Genomic DNA, 21,090 nt, shown 5'->3' with positions numbered 1-21,090 from the left:
CTGCAGTGTTTCCTTAACCGGAAGCGAGGGGCGGGAGACGATGGCGTCTGGCGCCTGTGTAGGAGAAAAACGCTTATTTTGCATTCAACGAAGGCCCCTGCATTGCGGCTGCTTTACATATGATGTGCACTGCATGATTTGTAGCGAATGGACACCACTGGGCCTGCGCCGTAGTCCTCTCCCGCCGGGACGCTTCCGGTAGGAGCGCGTGATCCCACCACGCTTTTCAAATACCTCTACTCGGGCTAGCACGAGAAGTTCCAGCATGTTCGCCACTTCCGCTCCTCCGAGCCGTCCAATAGGATGGAGAATGGAGCGGCCCCGGAAGTGACGCAGCGGAGTTTCTGTCTCCTTCCGGTTCCGGCCCGAGAGCGCGTTGTGGCGACATGAAGCTGCTCACCCACAACCTGCTGAGCTCGCATGTGCGGGGGGTGGGGCCCCGTGGCTTCCCCCTGCGCCTCCAGGTATCGGCCGGGGGCAGTCTCGCGCCCGCCTCCTGGGCGGAATAGGGGAATCAGGCTCCTGTCCCTAACAAAACCCCTCCGCCCCGCAGGCCACTGAGGTCCGCATCAACCCGGTGGAGTTCAACCCCGACTTCGTGGCGCGTATGATACCCAAGGTGGAGTGGGCGGCGCTTCTGGAGGCGGCGGATACCGTGAGGACCCTCCCCCAAGCCCGCGCTCATCCTGGGGGGGGGGGGGGGTGGTGGTCTCACCGCAGGCCCTTGCCCCAGGCCGGGGAACCTGTCCTCGGAACAAGGGGTGGGATGCCCAGAGCTGACTTAGGCCTTTGCCCACAGCTGCATCTGGTCGAGGTGCCCAAAGGGCCGATTGAAGGGTATGAGCATGATGAGAAATTCCTGAGGCAGATGCACCATGTGCTGCTGGAGGTGAGAACCGGCCCATCGCTTGCTTCCCTGGCCGGTCACAGCCGGAGGCTGCCAGTGCTCAGCTCTATTCCCTCCCCCTTCCCCGCAGGTGGATGTGCTGGAGGGCACCTTGCAGTGCCCAGAGTCTGGACGTCTGTTCCCCATCAGTCGCGGGATCCCCAACATGTTGCTGAGTGATGAGGAAACCGAGACTTAATCGTGCCAGGCACTAGTTTTCCAGTCTGGAACCATGAATGTTCTTGTTTATGTATATTCTGTTTCCTAGGTTTGTCGTGTATCCCCAGGCGTTGACCCAGTGATAGACGAAACACAGTGTTCTTGAGCTCGATATATTTCTTTTTCTCATTAAAGGTTCAAAACCAAAAGCGGTTTCTCTTTGCAGCAAATATACATTAAAATAGAGTCTCTGTACAGCCAAAGGCTCTGGGCCCTGGCTTGCCCTATGTCCCTGCACCTCCCTGGCCAAACCCAAAAATAAATATAGTGTTATTGCTCTGCAGGGCATAGAGGCAGTGCTCTCCCTCCCCCCCGAGGAGGCTGGGTGGGAGCTGATGGGGGGCCCTGGCCACCCCAGGGGTCCAGGGGCTGGAGCCTGCTTGGAGTTATTGCTTCAAGGGGGGGCAGTAATGCCCAATGCAAATGATGAGGAGAGGAGCGAAGGGGGCAGGGGCCTTTGCTCTCCAAATCCCCCTCTGCTCTGGAGAGGGGGTTGGATTAAGCAGCAGCAAAAGCATCACCCATTGGGAGACTGTGGCCTCCACTCCCTTCCCTCCCTGAGGTCAGGCTTCTGCCCCCCACACGTCCCCTGCAGCCCCCTATGGCTTCCGCAAGGCCCCCCTTACACTCTGGGGGCACATTATGGCTTGCAAGGGGCAGCACTGTGCCCAGAGCCTGGGCGCACACATTCCCAGCTTCTAAGACCCCCTGGGAGGGGGGGAGGGGAGGGCGTAGGGCCTGCTCCCAGGGGCTGATGGTATTGCCCTGGCCCTGCCAGCAGGCTGTGGCACTGCCCAGACCCCAGCTCTGCCCCCTTGGGGCTGACCCCATACTGGGCGGGTCCTGCCAGCACCCCCACCCATGCCCACCCCTTGCCTCAGTCCATCATGGCCTCGAGCATCTCCAAGAACAGCTTGTGCATGGGCACCTTGCCCTCCAGCTTCACCCCATAGAAATGGGCCAGCACTTTGCCCGCCGTCTGGCGAAGGAGCGGTAGTGTGAGCAGCAGCCTGCCCGCCCGCCGCCGCTCAGCACCCCCTCCGGGGCCCGCCCGGCCTGCTTCATACTCCAGCAGGGCCTCGTGTAGAGCTTCTCGCAGCTGCTCCACAGCCTCGGCATCCTCAATGTGCACAGAGTCTGCAAGGAGAGGAGAGGGTGCTGTGGACACGACCGTCTCCAGAAAGGCAGAGCCCACACCTGCTTGAGCACTGTTGGATGGGGCCTGAGGAGGAGCCAGACAGATTTGAGGGGCTGACTGAGGCACCACTCACGGCTCCTGCCCATGAGCCAGCCCCCCCTTCTCCCTCAACCGTGGCCACTTCTGATCCTCCCCACCTTTGCTCCCACTAAATGGTTCCCTTTTCCATGCAAAGATGGCCCTAGAGCTCGAAATCCTACCTGCAGTTCCTGGGTCTGCCCTTTCCTTCTTTGGGACTTTCAACAAGTCACTGTTCTTCCCTAAGCCCCAATTTTCCTTGTCTGCCAGAGGAGACTGTACCACCGTCGGGGATACAAAGTGGAGGGTCTCACGGAGACTCCATCGGTGCCCGCCCCGGACTCACCTGAATTGGCAAGGGCCAGGGCCTTCAGCAGGACATACTCCTCGCGCTCCAGCCTCAGGGCCTGCAGTCGCCGAACCAGCTGCAGCAGGGCAGCCCCCAGTTCCCCCAGGCCAGCCGCGCGTGCCCCCTCTTCATCCAGGACCAGGTCCTCCGCGAAGGCCAGCTCATCCTGCAGCGGCAGTGAGCGCTGGGCCACACCCAACACCAAGACCTCCATCCATACGCTCTGCAGGACTGACATCTGGTCAGACAGTGACAGTGACGAGAAGCCTGCAGGGTAGTGGGAAGCAGACCTGGCTGAACGAGTTCACCAGAGCCAGACCTGGCCTGCAGAGGGAAGCCCCGGGTCACCTGGCCCTTTACCTGGGATGCTCTTGGCCCAGCTGATGGTGACCACAATCTCTCGGTCAAAGAGGTCACAGAGGGTAGCCACGGCTGGGAGGTGTCCATCAGGGCCCGCGGGGTCAGGCATGGCATATAGCTTCTCAGGCTCAACCACCAGCAGGTGGGACACCAGTGCATTCACAGGGGCTGCAGGGACAGGTGGAAGAGGCACTCGAATTCATCACTTTGCAGGCCCCTTCAGGGTCAAGCATCTTCCCCAAATTAACCCCACCCCCACCTCGCCACGGCCTTCCTAATAGCCCCTGGCCAGCCAGGCTCGGACACTTCTCTCCAGGAAGGGCTCCCGCTATCTCCCAGGGAAACCAAGGCCACAGACAGGTTGTGAGTGTGAGAAAAATCCTGGTCCCAGATGTACTACTTAGGGACTGATAAAAAGGGTATTTTCAAAAATACCCCTTCAGGGAAATGTGACTAGACGAAGGGCAAACTGGGATCCCAATGCCCACGCTATCCGTTCTGGGTGACTGACACCTAACAGGCCTCTCGTGTCCCGGCCCCATCCCAACCCTAGAGCTCCCAGGACCCACAGCCCTCTCACCGGTTTTCCGAGGGCCTCCAGCTACTGCCAGTGGTCCAGCAGGGAAGGAGCCTGGGAAGGGCAGCGGGTCCACCTCCGGCCGCCGCTTATACTTCTGTCGCCCACCTCGGACACGGTCCAGACGTACTCCTTGAATTGCAGGACAGGGCTGTGTCCACGGGGCTGGGGGTGGCTTGCTCTGCGGAGCCCTCCTGCCCAGTCTCTTCCCGCAGAATGCCCCAGGACCCCCCCACCCCGGCCCCGTGCACCCAGGCCCAGCGCTCACCCTCCTTGAGCATGCCCACCCGCAGGCACTTGGTGAAGCGACAGGCCTGGCAGGCCTTGCGTCTCCTCTTGGTGATCTCGCACTCGTTGGAGGCCGGACAGCTGTACTCGATGCTCCCTGCCAGGAAGAGGCAGGGCTCCAGTAGCGGCCTCCCAGGGCCCGGAGGGGGCCCAGAAGACGGGAGAGCCCTGACTCGCCCCGGGTTAAGTGCAGGTCTGGGGAGAGGGGAAGCATGCTGAGTGGGGCAAGGAAGCCCGGGACGGTGAGAGGAATGGCCTCTGGGCTGGGGGCTCCTGACTAGGCCAGGGAAACCGGGGACCAGGGGAGTCAGGCTATCTCTGCCCCAAGCCTCTTGTCAAGCCACATCTCTAGGCTCTACTAACCCCATCTGTTCTCATCAAGGGCCACAGCAGCCTCTGTTTTGCCACATGCGGTGGTCCATTCTCGTCCTCGTCTCACTTGGCTAAAGGCATCTAATGCCATGGGTCAGGTCCTGCTCCCACAAACACTTGGACATGTCATCCTTTGCCTCTGGGACACCACCTTCTTCCTTACTGGCCACTATGTCATTTCTGTGCAACCCCACACACTCCTTCCATCGAAGGACAAACCCCGGGGCTGCCCTTGGACCTCATCTCCGACTCACTCTTATGGTGAGCTCACCAGTCGTGGGCCTTCACGTTTCTATCGATAGAGCTGCGTGAACTCTAGACTCATTTTCCACTGCCTCAGCATTGTGCAGGTCTAGAAGGTGTGGCAAACCTCACCTGTCCTAAATGGAGCCCACAACCTACCACTCCAAACCCTACAGAACTCCATTTGTCTAGTGCCTCAAGCAGAAATCCAGAAAACATCTTTGATTCTTCTCTTACACCCAAATCCAACCCATCGACGAGGCCTGGCGAGCTTTACCTCCTCCTCTGTCCAGAAGCCGACCCATTCTGCCCTGCGCCCGCCCCTGCCCGGGTCACCATCACCTCACCTTCTCACTGGCCTCCTCCTCTGCCCTTTTCTCCTTCAGTTAATGTCAACACAGGGACCAGGACAACCCATGCAACCCGAGTCAGGTCCTGTCCGTCCCCTGCTCCAAACCCTCCAGTGATGTCCCTTCTCAGAGTAAAAGCCCACGTACCCGCCGAGGCCTGTGAGGCCTCCAGCCCCTAGCTTTTCAACCTTTCTAACATCCCCCTCACACTGCTCCAGCCCAGCCAACTCAGTGTTCCTCACACAGACCCCAGGCTCAGGGCACACTGCTCCCTTACCTTCTTCTGAGCTCTACTCCCTGTCACCTCAGAGAGGCCCTCCCTGGCCCTGCTGTGAGAACGTCGGGGGCCCCTGCGCAGACTTCTCCTGCCGCTTGCCCTGCTTGATAGTTTCTCGTCAGCTCTCAGCACCCTGAGCCACCACACACGTACTTAGTTATCTTATTATCTGTCGTCCCCCTTTAGCGTCTGCTCCATAAGGGCCAGGACTGCCGAACACTAGGAACAGGGCCGGTAGGTAATGGCAGCTCCTAACTGGCTGAATGAACACACGGTGGCCCTCCCAGCCTCACAGGGCTACTGCAAGGCCTGAATGACACATCCAGCCAACATGGTCTTGGCACATTCCTCCTATACCCTATATTCAGGCCTGCGCACGCAGCTCAAAACACCTCCTCCGAGAAGACCTCCAGAGCCTCCAAGCCAGCCAGGTTCCTTGGCACACAGCCTGCTCCTCCCCCTCCAGCACTCAGAACAGCTGCACTACAACAGTTTTGTGCAATTCACTGTTTTCTCTCTCCCCTCTGCTAGAACATAAATGACAGTCCCAGCTACGTCCGCATGCCTGGAACAGGGGTCAGGACAGCAGAGCACAGGTCTGTGAAGAACAAGGGCTCTGGAGGCTGCCTGGGGCCCATCCTGACACTATCTCTAACCGTGTGACCTTGGGCAAGTCCCGTACCTAAGCCCCCAATCCCTCAGTTTTCCCATCTATAAAAACGGGATAAAAACAGGACTTCCAACAAAGACGGCTAGTAAGAATGAAAGGGAACGTCGAGGTCACGTGTTCAGTACGGCTCACAGCACCCAGACGCTCCATAAATGGTTGCAGTCTATGGCTAGGGCTCAATAAAGATCTGCCAATGGAGTCAAGAGAGAGTGAAGGGGTCCAGGGTGGGTAGGAGGCGCCTGGGCCTGAGCCTGTTAGTTCACTGGCCTTCGGAACCATTAGAGAGCACACACGGTTCTAGAGCAGTGGGTGTTGGCCAAATCAAAACCCATCGCAATGTCACAATCAGTTGGGAGGCATCTGTCCGAAGTTCAGTTGTAAGTAATACGCAGAGGCAGCAGTCAGCTCTGGACCTAAATCAACCCAAGTTCAAATCCTGCTTCTGCCATTTTCTACCCGTGGAACTTGAACAAAGTTTTAAAAATCCTCCTAGGGGGGCGCCTGGGGGGCGCAGTCGTTAAGCATCTGCCTTCGGCTCAGGGCGTGATTCCCGCGTTCTGGGATCGAGCCCCACATCGGGCTCCTCCACTGGGAGCCTGCTTCTTCCTCTCCCACTCCCCTGCTTGTGTTCCCTCTCTCACTGGCTGTCTCTTTCTCTCAAATAAATAAATAAAATCTTTTTAAAAAAATAAAAATAAAAAAATAAAAATCCTCCTGGGCCTCAACTACGGTCACACCACTGGCCCCTGATGGGCTGCTGAGGGAGGAAGAGATCACGAATGTAGAGGGCACGGTGCCTGACACGGGGTAAGCTCTCAAGAAATGTTCTCCAAAAGTATATGTTACAGCCCCAAAGTAAGAAGTGTTCCTATAAAAATATAAGTAACAGGCACATGCCAAGTATTCCTTCTTACATCCATCTTGCTCACTCATGTTTTGGTATGTGTTCCTGAGTGAGAAAAATTCAGGGGGTAACAGTCTTTTTAAAGTCAGGTGCTGAGATATGACGTAACCCCTCTCAGTTACCCATGAAAACCTGCTTGCGCTGGTGCTGCTTTGGGGAAATCCACCAAAGGGCTGGGGCGGGGGGGTCTAGGCTGCTGAGAGGTCAGCAGCTGCCAGAAGCAAGAACAAAGTTTAGAAGCAGACAAAGGCTGCCTCAAATTTTTCAGAGCCACTGCGGAAGGTGCTAGGCCTCTAGTACCCAGAAACCTAGGCTTCCTGAGTTCTCTCTCACATCCCACATCCAAGCCATTAAACACATCCTGGTGGCTTTATTTAACTTTTCAGGGAAACGGCACTCCCAGGAGGGAGGAAGAACTTGGGAACTCCCAAGTGGTACCGCAGCAGTCTGGGGGCCTACTGCCACCAGGCAGTACACCCATCGGGTAGCGCTAGGCCCAGAGGGCAAAGAGCACAGGAGTTCGGTGGGGCTCACCCTGGATGGTCCTCTTGAAGAAGGCTTTGCAGGCCTCACAGGACGCCACACCATAGTGGTAGCCGGAGGCCACATCCCCACAGACCAGGCAGAGGCGTTTGGGCAGGGAGCTGAGCACCAGCTTCCCACCACCCTGCTCGCCAGGCCCAGCCCCCTCCCCATCCTCCTCTTCCTTGTGGCCTGGGAGGCAGCGGGTGGGAGCTGGGCCAGGGGCCAGGGCCACGGGGGGCTCGGTCTCGGTCTCCGAGGAACCCTTTGGGCTGTCAGGGCTGGCTGGCTCTGCCTTGATGTAGAGAGGCTCAATGCCCACCACCTGGCTGGACATGGCGCTGGTCACCTGCAGGGAGAGACCTGTCGGGTCACAAGGAGACACTGGGATGGGGGATGGAGACACAGTGCCACCCTGGTTGCCCAACCCCGGGCCTAGGGCCAGGCTTCCAGGCTCACCGAGGGGGAGGGAAGGGGGGCAGAGTCCAAAGAAGGGCTGCCCAATGAAGAGGCCCCCCCCAGCTGTTGCCATGGGAACAGAGTCTCCAAAGCCTCCAGGGCCAGTAACTGACAGCAAGGTCTCCCACTTGGGAACCTGGGGGAGGCCTGGAAACTCCCTACTCCCACCCCGGCCAGGGAACAGGGTAACCTTAGTCCCCAGGTGACCTTCAACCCCATCTGGAACCCCAGCCAGTAGTGAGATACCTCTCAATTTTCTCCAGATGTTGGGGACCTTGATGATTTCCCCCTCACCTGGGTATCCTCCATTCAAAAGCATGAACCAGGCACACAAGGGCAGGTGGTGGGTTCACACACTCCCACTCACCTGGGTCCACATCTGTCCTCACTGCTCACACATGCTCACTCTCTGCTGGGCGCTTCCATGCTCTCACACATGGCCTTCCCGAAGCCCCAACTCTCACTCACACACTCCTCCCGAAGTGCACAACCCATAAACAAAGTCACACTCCAAGCTCACAATCACACACACTCGCTCACAATCACACAGACTCACTCCCAAACACATGCACTCACCATGCCCCCACACAGACCCACACGCACAGACCCTTGTGGAAACACACTCAGAGCCTTTCACACCTGACACACCAACCCCTCCTGCCCCTGCATGCCAATCCCAGGCCCACCCGAGGACGCGGCTCCACCTCCTTACACCCCACCCCACCCCCCCAACCCCCGCCAGCACAATCACTCTTACACTCCAGCTGCCGCAGAATCCTCCACCTCAGGGGCGCCCCGCCCCCCCCAACCTGCGCACACCTACGGAAAGTTGCCTAAAGTTGCTTCGCCTCCCCTCCCCCTCCGCCCGCGGGGGACCTCTATCAGGTTATCAGGAAGTAAATGGGGAGCGCCAAGGAGGAGGAAGTTCTCCCCTGCCGGTGCGATGACCTTTGACCCAGAGAGGAGGGTGGCCCAAGGCCCCTTCGAGCGCCCCCACGTGGTCTTCAAAGCCCCCTCTCCGACAGGGAACCCTCCCTATCTTCCACCCAGGCCCGCCCCTGGGACTTCGACTTGCTCCAGGTGCCGGATTGAACCCTGCCCTGGGACTGGATTCGAGGCCCAAGCCTGACCCTGGCCAGGACCTGCAGCCCGAGCCAGAACTGGCCCCTGTCCCAGGCCGACGCATTAAGACCTCAACACGGGATCCCGCCCGGACCCTAACCCCGTCTGGCCCTGGACCCGGTCCCAACCGTGACCCGGGGCCGGAGCCCGCCCTCCCCCCGCCCGCCTCCCAGCCGCGCTCGCACATGGCCCCCGCGCCCCGCCCGTCCACCCCCCCAGCGGCGCTCCCCTCCGCCCCCGGACCTGGGGCTCCGGCAGGGCGGGCGGGCAGGCATGGGGGCCGAGCGGCCCGGAGCGCCGGGGTGAGCCTGGGGCCGCGAACGGCCCCTCCTCCGCCGCCTCCTCGGGCCGCACCGCCCCGCCGCGCCGCGTCCCCTCACTCGGCGGCGCCGCCGGCGGCTTGTAGGACACAAAAGGACATCGCGGCCGCTTCCTACTCTGCTTCCTCCAGCTGACAGCGGGGGTGGGGCCGGCCGTGCGCATGCAAAGCAGGGGGCGGGTCTCGGCGCCCTATGCTAATCAGACAAGCGGGGCGGGCAGCGCCTGCGTGCCCGGACCAGTCGGGGCGGAGCCGGCGAAGCCAGAGGCAGGTCCTTCATGAAGGTCCCGCCCATCGCCGCCGAGCCGGAGCGGCGCACTCGCGAAGGCGGTGGCCGAGGGGGCGGGGCCAGAGGAGACTTGGTGAGGCTCCGGGAGGGGGTTGGAACCAGGAGCGCTCTTACGTAACGAAGGAGGCGGGGCGCGCTGTGCGCGAGAGAGGTGGGCGAGGTGGCTCCGTGGCCGCAGTTGCGGAGCAAGGGAGAAGACTTACATATGTAAATGAGAGGGCGGGGCAAGCGGAGAGGTTAGTGTAACTGCATATGCATGAGGGGCGGGGCCTAGCGTGCCTAAACTTGAGCGGAGGCGCTACCCCTTTACCTTCTCCTGCTTCCCCCAAGATTACACCATCGGGGCACTTGGACCGCAGATCCAGTATCCCCACACAGCTGCTGGACCCCGGGTGGGAGAAGCAGGCATAAAACATGCAAGAAGTCCTGGATTTCGAATCCCTGGAAGGCGGAGCCAATAGGGCCTGGACCGAGAACGCTCAAGGTCACAGCGGTGACCGAGTGAAGGTCACGGGGAAAGGCGGGGCCACGTGCGTCCGCCTCACGCGGGCAGCCACGCACTGACTCACCGACCGTGCACAGAGTCTTTTATTTCTCTAGGATTCAAATTCCGCGTGGACAGGGTCGGGCTTGGGTCTGGGGACGGGACAGGGGTCGGGGGCTGGAGTCCGGCTGTCTGTCTCTCGAGCCCGAGCCCGAGGCGGTGCTCTCAGTGCCCCAAGATGTTCAGCCTCTTGCTCCGGCGCCTCTTGAGACCCTCGATGCATCCATGCAGCTGCTTGGTCAGGAAGTGGTCCCGGCCAATACCTGACCGGTAGCCTAGAGGGCAGAGCTCAGCTCAGGGCAGTGAGCAGGGGCATGGCCTCCCCAGCAGCGGTACTGCACGTGAGATCGGAGGAACCACGGGTGATTTGGGGGTAGCAGGAGCGCGTGGCACTCGGGTCTGGGAAACTTCGGATCTCCAAGGTGCTGGGCCTTGACAGTTTTGTTTTTTTTAAGGTCAAGTCATACACCTGTACTGCAAACAGATGGGGGATGTGGAGCAGGATGAGAGTGCTGAGGTGGAGAATGGGTGAGGGCAAAGTTAGAGTGTTGCAGGCCTGAACTAGGACAGTGGTAGCTGGCAGCTCTGAGGACACCTCCTGGACCACCCACTCTAAGCTGTTAGCCCGCATCCCTGCCTTATATTATCAGCAGGGCAAATGAGGGGACTTTGACCCAAATTATCCACTGTCCAGAGGTTCCTCACAGCACCGAGGGACGGGGCCAAGGCCACATAAAGACTGTCATGCCCACTGAGGAGTGGAGAAACAGCTTTAGAAAAGCCAGAGGGGGGCGGCACTAAGGGTGGAGCCCAGGCCCCTGACGGTCACCTCATGCTCTCCCCACTGGGTGTCCCTGTGCCCAGTTCCCCAATTTTTTACTTTTGGTAGGGCTCCTGGAATACTTGTACGTGGTTAGGGAATCTGACAAGGCAGACACATCCTGAAACCCCACTCCCAGACGCCCAAGCCCTGCAAAATCCCCCAGGGTCTCTTGTGGGAGCTGGGGGAGGGGCTCACTCCGGAGGGCTTTGGTGAGGATTTCCAGAGCTTCGTTCTCCATGAGTTCCATCAGAGGCAGTGGCAGCTGGAGAGGCAGCAAGAGGCTCAGATGTCCCAGGGCCCCCAGCCCTGCCCCGAGCTGAAATGCCCCACCTGCTCCCTCTAGCCCCAAGACCCCCCAACCAACCTGCCTGCCCCTCCACTCTACAAACCACCCTCACCCCTTCACGTCTGCAACCCCCAACTTGCCCATCCCCACCCTGCTAAAATCCCCAGTCTCCCTGGGTACTTCTAACCCTGTTCTGCTGCTCCATCCAGTAGGCTCGATGGGGTGTGTGCTTCGAGATATTGAGCGATGATGACTCTGAGGAAGATATTTCTGGGAGAAGAGAAAAAGAGAGATCAGTCATCTGCAGACTGCTGGGTCTTCCCTGGGCAGGCTTGTGGTGACAGGGGAGTGGCCTTCAGAGCCCAGCTCCAGGTCCCATCTTGTTGTGCAACATCAGTCTGGGACAGTAGTTTACTACCCTAGGCTTTTCTGTCCCACCCACCAAGGTTCCAGTTCTGACTACCCCATTAGGTGAGGCTTAGGAGCAATGACTGGAAATTTCTGACCCTCAAGTTCTTCATTTGTCAAATGGAGTAATAAGAATAGCCCCTTATGGAGGTTGTGAAGTTTAAGGTGATCATGCGAAGGAAGGCCAGTGTCTGGCACACAGCAAGCACTCAATAAATGGCATTACAATATTGTTATCTGTTTTAATCCCGCAATGTAGGGACTGGGGTTTGGGGAAGTCCCAGACAGTGCCCAGCAAGAAGTAGGTGCTTAAAAGTTGTAGCCAATGACTGAGTGAATGAAAGACAGACACTTCCTCAACGACAGCAAATCCATACACAAGGGAATAACTCCCTCCTCTCAAAGATCCCAGTGACTCCATTAAAAGCATTGGGTCCTACCACGCTGCCTTTGCGCATTTTCGCAGGTGTCTCTCGGACCTGGCGTGCCGTGGCCACAGGACCTCGTACGCCGCCTGCCCAGTAGGGGGCGCTCCAAGAATGTCTGGTTGATTTAAAGCGTAAAAGATGAACGCTGGCGCCCGTCCCGGGAAGGGAATCCTGGAAACGGATCCTACAGCTTCCCCTTCCACCCCCCACTTCACAGCAACAGATATTGAGGTCCTGGCCATCCCCCTGCCCTGTGGATACCCACAACCCTGTGACGCCGCACTGACCGGTGTCGGGCTTGGAATCGACGTCCTCCTCCTCCTCTAAACGGCTTCTCAGGGAGCCGGCCCGACGCAGCTCCAGCTCCAACAAGGAGGGCTCGTCCAGATCCTCCTGTCTGAAACTCTCCTTGTCCTCTCCGTCGTCCCATTCTTCCCAACCACCATCCGAGTCGCGGCGGGCCTTCTGATTGTACCACCGGCGAGACTTGGTGCCACTGCTGCTGCCCTCCATGTCCGAGTCCTCGCCGACCCTGGACCGCGGCACATTCAGGTTCGGCTGCGACAGCGTGGCTCTGGTCCACAGATTCCGGATGTCGTTGTCTGGGCTCGATATGTCTGAGCCATGGCTGCCCAAAGACGCCTGTGGGCCACATACAACGAGGGAAGCCAAGGGCCGCGAGGAGTTGGGAAGGAGAGGAAGAGCACGCCGGGGACGTCCCTCCGTCGAGTCGGCTCAGGGGGGCTCGTTGGGAGCTGCCCCGGGGCCAAGGCTGAGGGAGAGAACAGCCAGGGGACCCAGGCTGGGGGCTCACAGGGGGAAGGGGTCCGGGAAGAGTTCTTACTTTGTAAGGCTTTTCCTCCATGGTTCTGCCCCAACGGACCCAGTCGCCACAGGCCTCGGGGCGAGGAGCAAGGGGTCACGCTCCAGGAGCGGGGAGGGGCAGAATCCCGTCCCGAAGGGTGCTGCGGGGGTCGCGAGGGAGAGTTCCATCTACAGCCCCCCACGTTAGATGCCATTCTCTCTCCCCCGTCCCCACCGCCCGGTATCTGCGCTGAGGTTGGAGACGCACAGAACACCTTGGCACATTCCTATTCCGGATCCTACCCGGTAGCCTCCCGGCGGAGACACGGGCCCAGGCATGGGGAGGAGGGGCGCGGCCCGGGGGTCACGGGAGGCCTGGCTTGCCCCGGAGGTGGCCCGACGCAAGCACTCCCACACCCACTCGCGTCCCCGGAGCGCGCACGCCCGCAGCGGTGCAAACTGTTTTCGTTTATTGATGCAGGCTTTTGAGGCACAGTCGTGAGGTGTGAGGGACGGGCCCAGCCGGGACAGCGAGACAGAAAGCCGTGGGGGTCTGCGAATGGATGAAGTGAGGAGAGGGCCAGGAGCGGGGGCGGCACCCGTGGCCTCCTCCGCAGGCCTCAGTCCGGTCGAGAGAGGCCTCTTTGGTCAAACAAGCAGAGCATGCCGGGGAGAGCGAAAGAACGAAGCCCTTTGAGAGGCCCGGGCAGGGGGGGCCTGCCCCTACACCGGCACGCCTTTTTCCCGCGGGCGCCCCGGGCCCCGCGGCCGCGCCGGCTTCCGGGGAGGGTTAGGGGGCCGGCGGCGACCCCGTGGCGCGCGGGGCAGCGCGCAGCCGCGCTCGCTCTGCGTGTCAGAGGACTCGTCGATGAAGGCCAGGTTCTCGCTGGGGTAATCCAGCGCCGAGGCCGTGGGCGGGGTGGACGGCGAGGACGGAGAGGGCGGCTCGGCCTTCGAGGGGAGCGGGGACGGGGGCCTGCCGGTGGGCTGCGCAGGACACGGCGGTGGGGGCAAGAGTGGCCGCTCCTTCTCCAGCGGCGGTGGTGCCGTGGGCCCGACTCGCTGGGTCACCCGCGCCGTCACCGTGCCGGTCCAGCTGGCGGCCTGCGCCGTGAGGCCGCCCATCTGCGCGAGGAGGAAAGGCAGTCCTCGCCCGCGGGTCCTCCTCGACTGCCTCTGCAACCCCGGGAGGCTACCCCTTTGCCCCTCTTTTCCTCCCGGTCCCCCTGTCTCAGCCCGCCAGAGCGCGGAAAGTCTCGTCACCCAGCTACACACCCTCCTCTCCTCCATCCGAACCTAAGAGCCCTCTTCTCCAGGAGCTTTTCTAGAAAGCCCCGGGTTTATTTCAGCTATCCTTCCCGTGCCCCCTGGAGACCTTTGCGCCTCTCTCGAGCTCCACGGCCGGCGCGACCAGTTGGGTCACACAACACAGGTCGCCCAGGTAAATGTGAATTTCAGATAAACAACAAATAAAATTTTAATATATGCATGTCCCTCCCATGCAACATTTGGGACATACTTACACTCAAATATGATCCGCTATTTATTTGAAAGTCACATTTAACTGGGCTTCCTGCTTTTTGTTTTGTTTTGTTCTTTTCTAAATCTCGCAGCCCTAGCCATGAGAACAGAGATGGAGTCATCAGCAAACCGGCCCAAGTTTAACCCTTTGTCCCTGGGCCGGGTCCACTTGGTGGGGGTGGGGGGCACTCCATCCCTGCTTTGAGAAGCCCGCACTCTAGAAGGGAGACTGACTGATGAACCCGCCGCTAGGGTGGAGCGCGCCAGCGGCACAGCTCAAGCGCAGCGCTGACCCAGGGGCGCCTACCTCTGCCCGAGTGCGGCGGGACACTACTCGCAGCCAGTTCCCGATGGTGGTGAGTACCGAGGCGAAGTAGGCCAGGCCGAGCAGGATCCAGAACCACACCAGCGGCTGATAGGCTGCGTTGCTCTGGTTGGGGCTGGCGCCTGGGATACCACCGGGGAGGCCAGAAAGATGTTGATTGTGGGGCAGGCTTTAAGCCTGTGAGCTCCTGGTTCACTGCCCCTCTTCCCAGCTCAGTGAGTGGATCCGCCTCTCCAGGGCAATCAGTGGGTGTGTGCTAGAGTGTGTGAATGCATGCAAGACGAGTGTGCAAGACTTGAAGGTGTGCTAGATACAAATACACGAGTGAGTGTGCTCACATGCAAAAATGTGAGCAAATGGAAGGGGTGCACATATATAAGAATGTGGCACGTGTGAGGGGTGCACTTAATATACGTGTGAGCATGCATGGGGTGCAGGCATGCGAGAATGTAAGGGCACACGAGGTGCTGCACCCGTGCAAGAACGTGCAGGTGCATCCCGTGAGGGCGTGTAGGGATTGGAGCAAGTGCCTGTGAGCGCACACACCACGAGGAATTTGGAGGGAGACACAAGAGTGCAGGGCCCCTGGGCAGGAATAGAGTGGATAGGGAAGTGCAGCGCAAGAAAGGTGGCCTCACCGGCCACATAGTCCCCGAAGCCCACCGTGGTGAGCGTCACTACGACGAAGTAGATGGCCTCCAGCTTGCTCCAGCCCTCCACATAGCAGAACACGAACGTGGGCGTGAGGACAAAGAGCAGGCAGCCGATCAGCAGGAAGAGCACCGCCGAGAGTATTCGCACCAGCCCCGGTGGCACATGCCACTTCTGCAGGGAGTGGCAATGGGCAGGAAGGACCCAAGGCGTCGCCAAAACCTCCAGGAACACACCCCCACACCGCCGCCTCCGGGATCCTGTGCGCGAGGCTCCCGCGACCTTGAGGCCCGCGCTCTCGTGCGGGGCGGGGACGTAGGGAAGGGTAACCCGAGCCCAACGCGAGGGCGCGCAGGGCAAGGAGCAGCTCACCAAGAAGATGGCTTCGATGTGACCGATGCCGCGGCGCAGAGAGGAGCCCAGCCGGTCCCCGACCCCCGCCAGCAGGATCCCGAACAGCGGGATCCCCACCAGCGCATAAAAGATGCAGAAGAGGCGCCCGGCATCTGTGCGCAGGGCCGCGTTGCCATAGCCTGGGCAGAGGGGCCGTGCGGGAAGTCTAGGGGCTGCTTGCCCCCCACTTCCTCCCTCTGCACCTTCCCCCAAGAGAAAGCCCAGCGGCCCCTTGCCCCCCTCCACGTGCCCAGTCCCCTCCCCCACCGATGGTGGTGATGATGGTGCCTGAGAAAAAGAAGGCGCTGCCCAGGTCCCAGACTGAGTGGTTGCTGTTACTGGTTGCGTTGATGGCAGGGTCCGCACCCCCTCCCAGGGCATCAGCCACATCCTGCAGGACAAGGTGCAGAAGGAGGAACCTCAGCCCTTCCCAACTGTCCTGCCCACGCCCCTGGCCCTCCAGTCTCCAGAGTGGTGTCCTCCCTCTCCCTCCCAGCTCTCCCCTTCCCTCCTCTTCCTGAGGGCAGTCCCTCAGAGTAGACATTGCAAATTGGGTGGCCCAGTTTTGTTTGACCTCCACGTTGTTTTAGAAACATTTTAGTTGGGACGCCTGGGTGGCTTGGTCCGTTAAGCGTGGAACTCTCGATTTCGGCTCAGGTCATGCTCTCAGGGTCAGGATCTCAGGCTCAGCGCTCAGCGGGGAGTCTGCTTGGGATTCTCCCTCTCCCTCTCCTTTGGTCCCTTCCCCCCACCCCCCTCCTCTTGCACGTGTGCATGCTAGAGTGCTCTTTCTCTAAATAAATAAATAGATTTTTTTTAAAGGATTTTAGTTATCTGCCCGTTAATTTCACACAAAAGATTTCAGGTTTACAGAGGTCAGGAGCATGGACTTGGACCAGACTGCCTGGGTTCAAATCTTGGTGCTGTGTGACCCCGCAAGTTAACTCTCTGTGCCTCAGTTTCCGCCTCTATCAGGTGAGGGTGATGACGCTAGTGCCTACCTCGGACAGCTGTGAAGAGTTAACGTAAGCCCTGTGCGTTTGTTAAGTTAGTCCCAAGTAGTGACCATGCCCAGTGTTCCGGCTTTCCACAGACCCCACCACTCCCATCGCCCCTAGGAAAGCTGAGTTTGAGTTCCTTGCCTTAGCAAATCTGATGGAAGTTAGGGACACTTTCTCCAGGAAGATTCATATGCCATCAAATTTTGTACCCAATATCGGAAGGCTCCTGGACACACAACCCCCCACCCATCCTGTTGAAGTTCAAGCCAAATCCTGTGTTACACAGTAGGTGCTCAATAAATAGGATTAAATGAATGAAATGGCCATGTGTCTGCCCCTGTTGCCACCTTGCAGGTCCCTTCAAGACAGAGTCTGTGTTTTGAGAGTGTCTGCCTTAAGTGACAGAGATCAGAGCACAATGGGGGGTGGGGGGGGGGGCAGAAGGGCCCTTCCCCAAGGAGCACAGAGCCAAGGCACAAAGGCAGTGGGGGAGATCAAAAACCACATTCTTTCTCTCTGACTGCAATTCTCATTAGCAAGACCCATTCCAAATGAATCTTCCTGAAGTGACTGCCCCAAATCCTCCATAGCTCCCTGCAGTCGCAACATAGAGTCCAAACTCCCAGCCCAGCATCTCAGTACCTTTTCAAACTAGTCCCCACCTCCCTTTCCCCAACCTTGTCTCCTGGGGCCCCCACTTGAAACCCAAGTTGCAGTGACCTTCCCCCCATATTTTCTGAGATGATCCCATTTCCTGTAATAGTAATTCTTAAATGAAGCCAAGAAGTGAAATGTATGATTAAAGTGATTTAGATTTTATTTTGCAAGACTTTTCCAATAAATTCACTACTTAGGGGGAAAAAAAATCTCTTGTCATCCTGGTGTTCTAATTTTTGCTTCGAATGACTAGGCATCTGCTAAATCCGAGTTCTGCAAAACACTCTGAGCTTTCCAACTTCCACGCCTTTGCCCATGCTGTTCCTCTGCCTGCAGGTCTCTTGCAAACCAATCACACATCTCTAAATTCAACATGTCTCACCTGCCTCATTTCAACTACCAGCTCCTCCCAAAGCCCCCCTCCCCATCTCCCTCCTTGCCCCCAGCACCTAGCTCAGGGCCCAGCATACAACAGGTGTTTAACAAAGAAGGAAGCAAGGAAAGCTCTCTCTCCACTGAATCCTACAGTGATCTGTCCCTGGATCTGTCCCCCTCATCCCAGTGACATCTTCTAGGGTACAGCCTGCATATGTTCCACCCCCATAGCAATTTCCCTGCTCACCCTATGGTGTATTAGCATAGCACCTAGCACACAGTAGGCGCATAATTGCTGCAGGACTGCCTAGTTGTGGAAGAGAAAGCAGCTGACGCCCACACTTCTAATTTCTGCCCTTCCTTTTCTTCTTTTTTTATCCAGGAAAAAAGCATTTACATCGTGAAGATAAAATAGGTCAGATTCCCTCCCTCCCCCGCTCTGCCCTATGGTCTGGCCAGACACATTCTCCTGCCCAGCCCTCTCTGGGCCTCACTGGGCATTCTGGAAGTGTCAGAGACATGCCAAGCCGCCTGTGTCCTGGCCCCACCCCGCCTTCATCTCTGCTCCTGGTCCTGCCACCTTAGGAATCAGCTGGAACACTGAGGCCTCCATGCCCCTGGCTCCTCCCTCCAAAAGAACAGGCAGGGAAGGAGGGGTACTCTTCCATAAAATAATAAACATCAATTTATTAGAGTTAATCCTTGGGGTTTTTATGTGATAGTGACTCAGAAATCACAGAAGCAACAAAGGTGCTTACCTGACAGCACCCCCAGAAGGCTGAAGCCCAGCACTTTCTTTAGTCACTGAACCAAAGCTGAACCCCCTTTGACCTGCCCTTCCTCTAGCCTCCTCAGCATAAGCATGTGTCCTGGGGAGAAGGGGTGCTTAACCTGGTATCCATGGTGGCAGGCTTAGGACATCCTGGAACCCTCTGAATGTGTCCCTCTGACACCCTCTGACAACCTCTGAAACCACCAGGATATAAGTGCATTTTTCCAGGGGGCAGGGGACTGTTCACAGTGTGCTTGGGCATCTCCAAGGCATCCGTGACTCCGAAGTAGAGAAACCAGTGTAGGGTCGCCAGATTCAGTAAATAAGAATACTGCATGGGATGTATTTATTTTTTAAAAGCATTTCTTGTTTAGTGGCTAAAATTCACCATTATCCAGGCACCCTGGATTTCATGCGGCAACCCGGAACCAGTGGGTTACGCCTGTGAAAATGTAACATATTTCATGTGCTCTAGCCATGTATTCATTTCTTCCTTCACTCGTTCCTTCACTCAACCACCATCACATCACCCTGAAGGAGACAGTCCAGGAGCTCAGCACGAGGCCAGGAAAAGCAAGGCAGACAAACGCCCCCATGGCTGCCATATTGAAAACACAGAGACCTGGATCCCAGCCTCTGCCCTGCACCCCTCAGCTGCACCCTGCCCTCACCGGGTGCCAGTCTGGAGGCGGCAACCCAGCGCAGGGCCCCACTGGCATGCAGCACTTTTGGGAGGGAGGGGGTGTCGTGGGTGACTGCTGAAGGGGCTCCTGCCCACCCACGCACCTTGATGAAGAGCCCCAGGTCCTGGTCGCTCACACATGGATGGGCCCTCAGGAACTTCTCTCGGACCTCCCCCAGCTCCCTCTGGGCCTGCTGCTCGTGGGGCTGCTCCAGGGCCTGGAACACCAGGGCACCGGACACCAGGTAGAGCAGGACCAGCGCCAGCAGGGCCAGGAGTGTGGTGCTGCGCATGGCGCGCCCAGGAGCCCGGCCTATTCCGCCACCCGCCTGGGGGGGCCGGGCAGGGGGCTCCTGGGGAGCTGAGGTCACTGTGGGTAGAACCAGGGATGCTGGGATCAGTAACTTAGCCTGCGCCCCCCCCCCACGCCCTCCTCCTCCAGCCCCGACACACCCAGAGGTCCCTGGAGCCCCCAGCCAGACTGCCCATAGATGTCCTCTCTTCATATCCCTCTGCCAGGACACTTGGTACCAGGGCACACCCAGTCCCCCACTTCTGTCCTCCCCCTTACCTCCATTGCCCGGCCCTCAGCCCCTGCCCAGGGACTCCAGGACTGAGAAGAGAAGAGGGCACCGGGAAGGGAAAGGAAGGAGAGTGGAAGGGGGAAAGAAAGACTGAGCCTGCGGAGGGACCCGCAGGGCGAGCGAGAGAACGCCGGGGGTGGGGGGGCGGCTGGAGGGGGCGTGAGGAACCGGCTTCGGAGCAGGAGGCTGAGGGGGCGCGGAGGCGCGCGAAGGGAAAGCGGGAGGAGAGGCCGGTCCGCGCAGGGCGGGGACGGGGATGGCGGGTCCCTGGTCCTCCGCCGCGGCTGCGGCAGCATCTTCGCGCTTCTCTCCCCCCTCCCGCCTCTCCCCGCTCCGCCGCGACCCGCCAGGGGCCGGGCGGGTAGCCTCCGGGGTCTCCCCGCGACCCGCCGGCTTTCGAGGAACCTAGGGGCGGGTCCCGGTCGTTGCGCAGAGGCAAGGCCGGGCGGGGTGGGAGGGGGAGGGTGCCCCGTTCCGGGAAGGAACGGGGCGGGAGCGACCAGGGCCGGACCTGGGGCAGCATCCTCCGGGACAGCCGTCAGCCCCCCGGGAGAGCGGGCGCCGGCGCCCACGCGCACACACGCCGGCACAAAGACCCGCTCGCCCACGCTCCGCCCTGCGGCTCCCGCCCGCAGAGCTGCCCCGCCGCACGCACACACTCCACCTGCACACTCCCCAGACTCACGGGCACACCCGGACCCCCGGGGGCGTGCGCGCCGGGCGGAGGCACCCCAGAGGTGCACGCGCACGTGTGCACACACTCCGGTCCACACACCCAGGCCGCCAGGCCACCGCGGAGCGCCCACCACCCAGACACACTGCACACCCGCCGTTCGCTCCCACCGCCTCCCGAGTCTTCAACGCTGACGCCTGGGAGCTTGCGGGCGGCGGGACGCGCGGCCGCACGACTCCCAGAGGCGCCCACGCGCGGGAGGTGCGCGCCCCTCCCGGCCGGTCGCCCCCAGCGCACCACTCCCTGCCGGGGAGTCCCGCCCGCGCCCCGCACTGCCTCCCGCGTCAGCCCCGCACTCACTGTCGGCCCCGCTGCGGCTGCGGCTGCGGCTGCGGCCCGGGCTCCCGCGCGGCCTCGCCGGTGCCGGCTGGGCCGCGGAGGCGGCGGCGGCGGCGGCGGCAGGGGCGGAGCGGGCGGCCGCCGGGGCTGGGACCCCCCTCCCGCCGCCAGAAGCCCCCCTCCTTCCAAGCTTAACCCCTCCAGCGCCGCGCCTCCCTCCGTGCCGCGCCCTTGCCGCCAGCGCGGTGCCCCTCAGCCCCTTACCTGCGGCGGCCCAGCCCCCCAATTCCGGCCGGTCTCGGCAGGTGAGGGGCAGAGGAGCCCGAGACGGGTCGCCGCTGAGTCCGGCCTGGAGTCTCAGACTGGAGTCTTGCTACTGCCCCCCTGGCCATCCAGTGTGGC

General features: G+C 60.0%; 4 protein-coding genes across 5 annotated transcripts; 1 reads left to right on the top strand and 3 right to left on the bottom strand.

Moving 5' to 3' along the window:
* The first annotated feature begins 338 nt into the window (after positions 1 to 338).
* On the top strand, positions 339 to 1,254 carry TRMT112 (tRNA methyltransferase activator subunit 11-2). Of its 2 annotated transcripts, none has more exons than XM_026483358.3 (4): positions 339 to 464; positions 554 to 619; positions 800 to 889; positions 978 to 1,254. In XM_026483358.3, exons 1-4 carry the CDS (start codon positions 387 to 389, stop codon positions 1,083 to 1,085), a joined length of 342 nt encoding a protein of 113 aa, XP_026339143.1. In that variant the 5' UTR covers positions 339 to 386; the 3' UTR covers positions 1,086 to 1,254. The 2 variants fall into 2 exon arrangements, with proteins under 2 accessions (XP_026339143.1, XP_026339142.1); XM_026483357.3 differs by having other exon boundaries at positions 554 to 655.
* ESRRA (estrogen related receptor alpha) lies at positions 1,203 to 9,265 on the bottom strand. The gene is made up of 7 exons (XM_026483355.4): positions 9,058 to 9,265; positions 7,246 to 7,582; positions 3,876 to 3,992; positions 3,611 to 3,739; positions 3,031 to 3,198; positions 2,668 to 2,937; positions 1,203 to 2,242 (listed from the first exon to the last, which is right to left on the bottom strand). The coding sequence occupies exons 2-7, from the start codon at positions 7,568 to 7,570 to the stop codon at positions 1,983 to 1,985; spliced, it is 1,269 nt and encodes a 422-aa protein (XP_026339140.1). The 5' UTR covers positions 7,571 to 7,582; positions 9,058 to 9,265; the 3' UTR covers positions 1,203 to 1,982.
* A 728-nt stretch (positions 9,266 to 9,993) lies between these two features.
* Positions 9,994 to 13,054, bottom strand: CATSPERZ (catsper channel auxiliary subunit zeta). Its single transcript, XM_057317218.1, has 6 exons — positions 13,019 to 13,054; positions 12,756 to 12,876; positions 12,199 to 12,645; positions 11,263 to 11,345; positions 10,985 to 11,051; positions 9,994 to 10,241 (listed from the first exon to the last, which is right to left on the bottom strand). Exons 1-6 carry the CDS (start codon positions 13,052 to 13,054, stop codon positions 10,132 to 10,134), a joined length of 864 nt encoding a protein of 287 aa, XP_057173201.1. The 3' UTR covers positions 9,994 to 10,131.
* A 70-nt stretch (positions 13,055 to 13,124) lies between these two features.
* On the bottom strand, positions 13,125 to 19,464 carry KCNK4 (potassium two pore domain channel subfamily K member 4). Its single transcript, XM_026483360.3, has 6 exons — positions 19,197 to 19,464; positions 15,873 to 15,996; positions 15,585 to 15,745; positions 15,200 to 15,386; positions 14,544 to 14,683; positions 13,125 to 13,840 (listed from the first exon to the last, which is right to left on the bottom strand). Exons 1-6 carry the CDS (start codon positions 19,383 to 19,385, stop codon positions 13,439 to 13,441), a joined length of 1,203 nt encoding a protein of 400 aa, XP_026339145.1. The 5' UTR covers positions 19,386 to 19,464; the 3' UTR covers positions 13,125 to 13,438.
* Positions 19,465 to 21,090: the final 1,626 nt, after the last annotated feature.

This window comes from Ursus arctos, unplaced genomic scaffold (assembly GCF_023065955.2).
Source record: "Ursus arctos isolate Adak ecotype North America unplaced genomic scaffold, UrsArc2.0 scaffold_23, whole genome shotgun sequence".
In the NCBI taxonomy this organism is placed as follows: Eukaryota; Metazoa; Chordata; class Mammalia; order Carnivora; family Ursidae; genus Ursus; species Ursus arctos.
Note: the sequence above shows the minus strand (reverse complement) of the source record. Positions and strands in the feature narration are given on the sequence as shown.

Coding starts and splice junctions, on each gene's coding strand:
- TRMT112 (XM_026483357.3), top strand. CDS start 387: ATGAAGCTGCTCACCCACAACCTGCTGAGCTCGCATGTGCGGGGGGTG. Junction 656..799: donor TTCTGGAGGCGGCGGATACC/GTGAGGACCCTC, acceptor CTTTGCCCACAG/CTGCATCTGGTCGAGGTGCC. Junction 890..977: donor TGCACCATGTGCTGCTGGAG/GTGAGAACCGGC, acceptor CCTTCCCCGCAG/GTGGATGTGCTGGAGGGCAC.
- ESRRA (XM_026483355.4), bottom strand. CDS start 7,570: ATGTCCAGCCAGGTGGTGGGCATTGAGCCTCTCTACATCAAGGCAGAG. Junction 2,938..3,030: donor CTGGGCCAAGAGCATCCCAG/GTAAAGGGCCAG, acceptor ACTACCCTGCAG/GCTTCTCGTCACTGTCACTG. Junction 2,243..2,667: donor CCTGGCCCTTGCCAATTCAG/GTGAGTCCGGGG, acceptor CTCTCCTTGCAG/ACTCTGTGCACATTGAGGAT.
- CATSPERZ (XM_057317218.1), bottom strand. CDS start 13,054: ATGCCTGGGCCCGTGTCTCCGCCGGGAGGCTACCGG. Junction 11,052..11,262: donor GGATGGAGCAGCAGAACAGG/GTTAGAAGTACC, acceptor CTGCCTCTCCAG/CTGCCACTGCCTCTGATGGA. Junction 10,242..10,984: donor CCTCACCAAAGCCCTCCGGA/GTGAGCCCCTCC, acceptor TCTGCCCTCTAG/GCTACCGGTCAGGTATTGGC.
- KCNK4 (XM_026483360.3), bottom strand. CDS start 19,385: ATGCGCAGCACCACACTCCTGGCCCTGCTGGCGCTGGTCCTGCTCTAC. Junction 15,746..15,872: donor CACCATCATCACCACCATCG/GTGGGGGAGGGG, acceptor CCCTCTGCCCAG/GCTATGGCAACGCGGCCCTG. Junction 14,684..15,199: donor CTTCGGGGACTATGTGGCCG/GTGAGGCCACCT, acceptor GTGGTATCCCAG/GCGCCAGCCCCAACCAGAGC.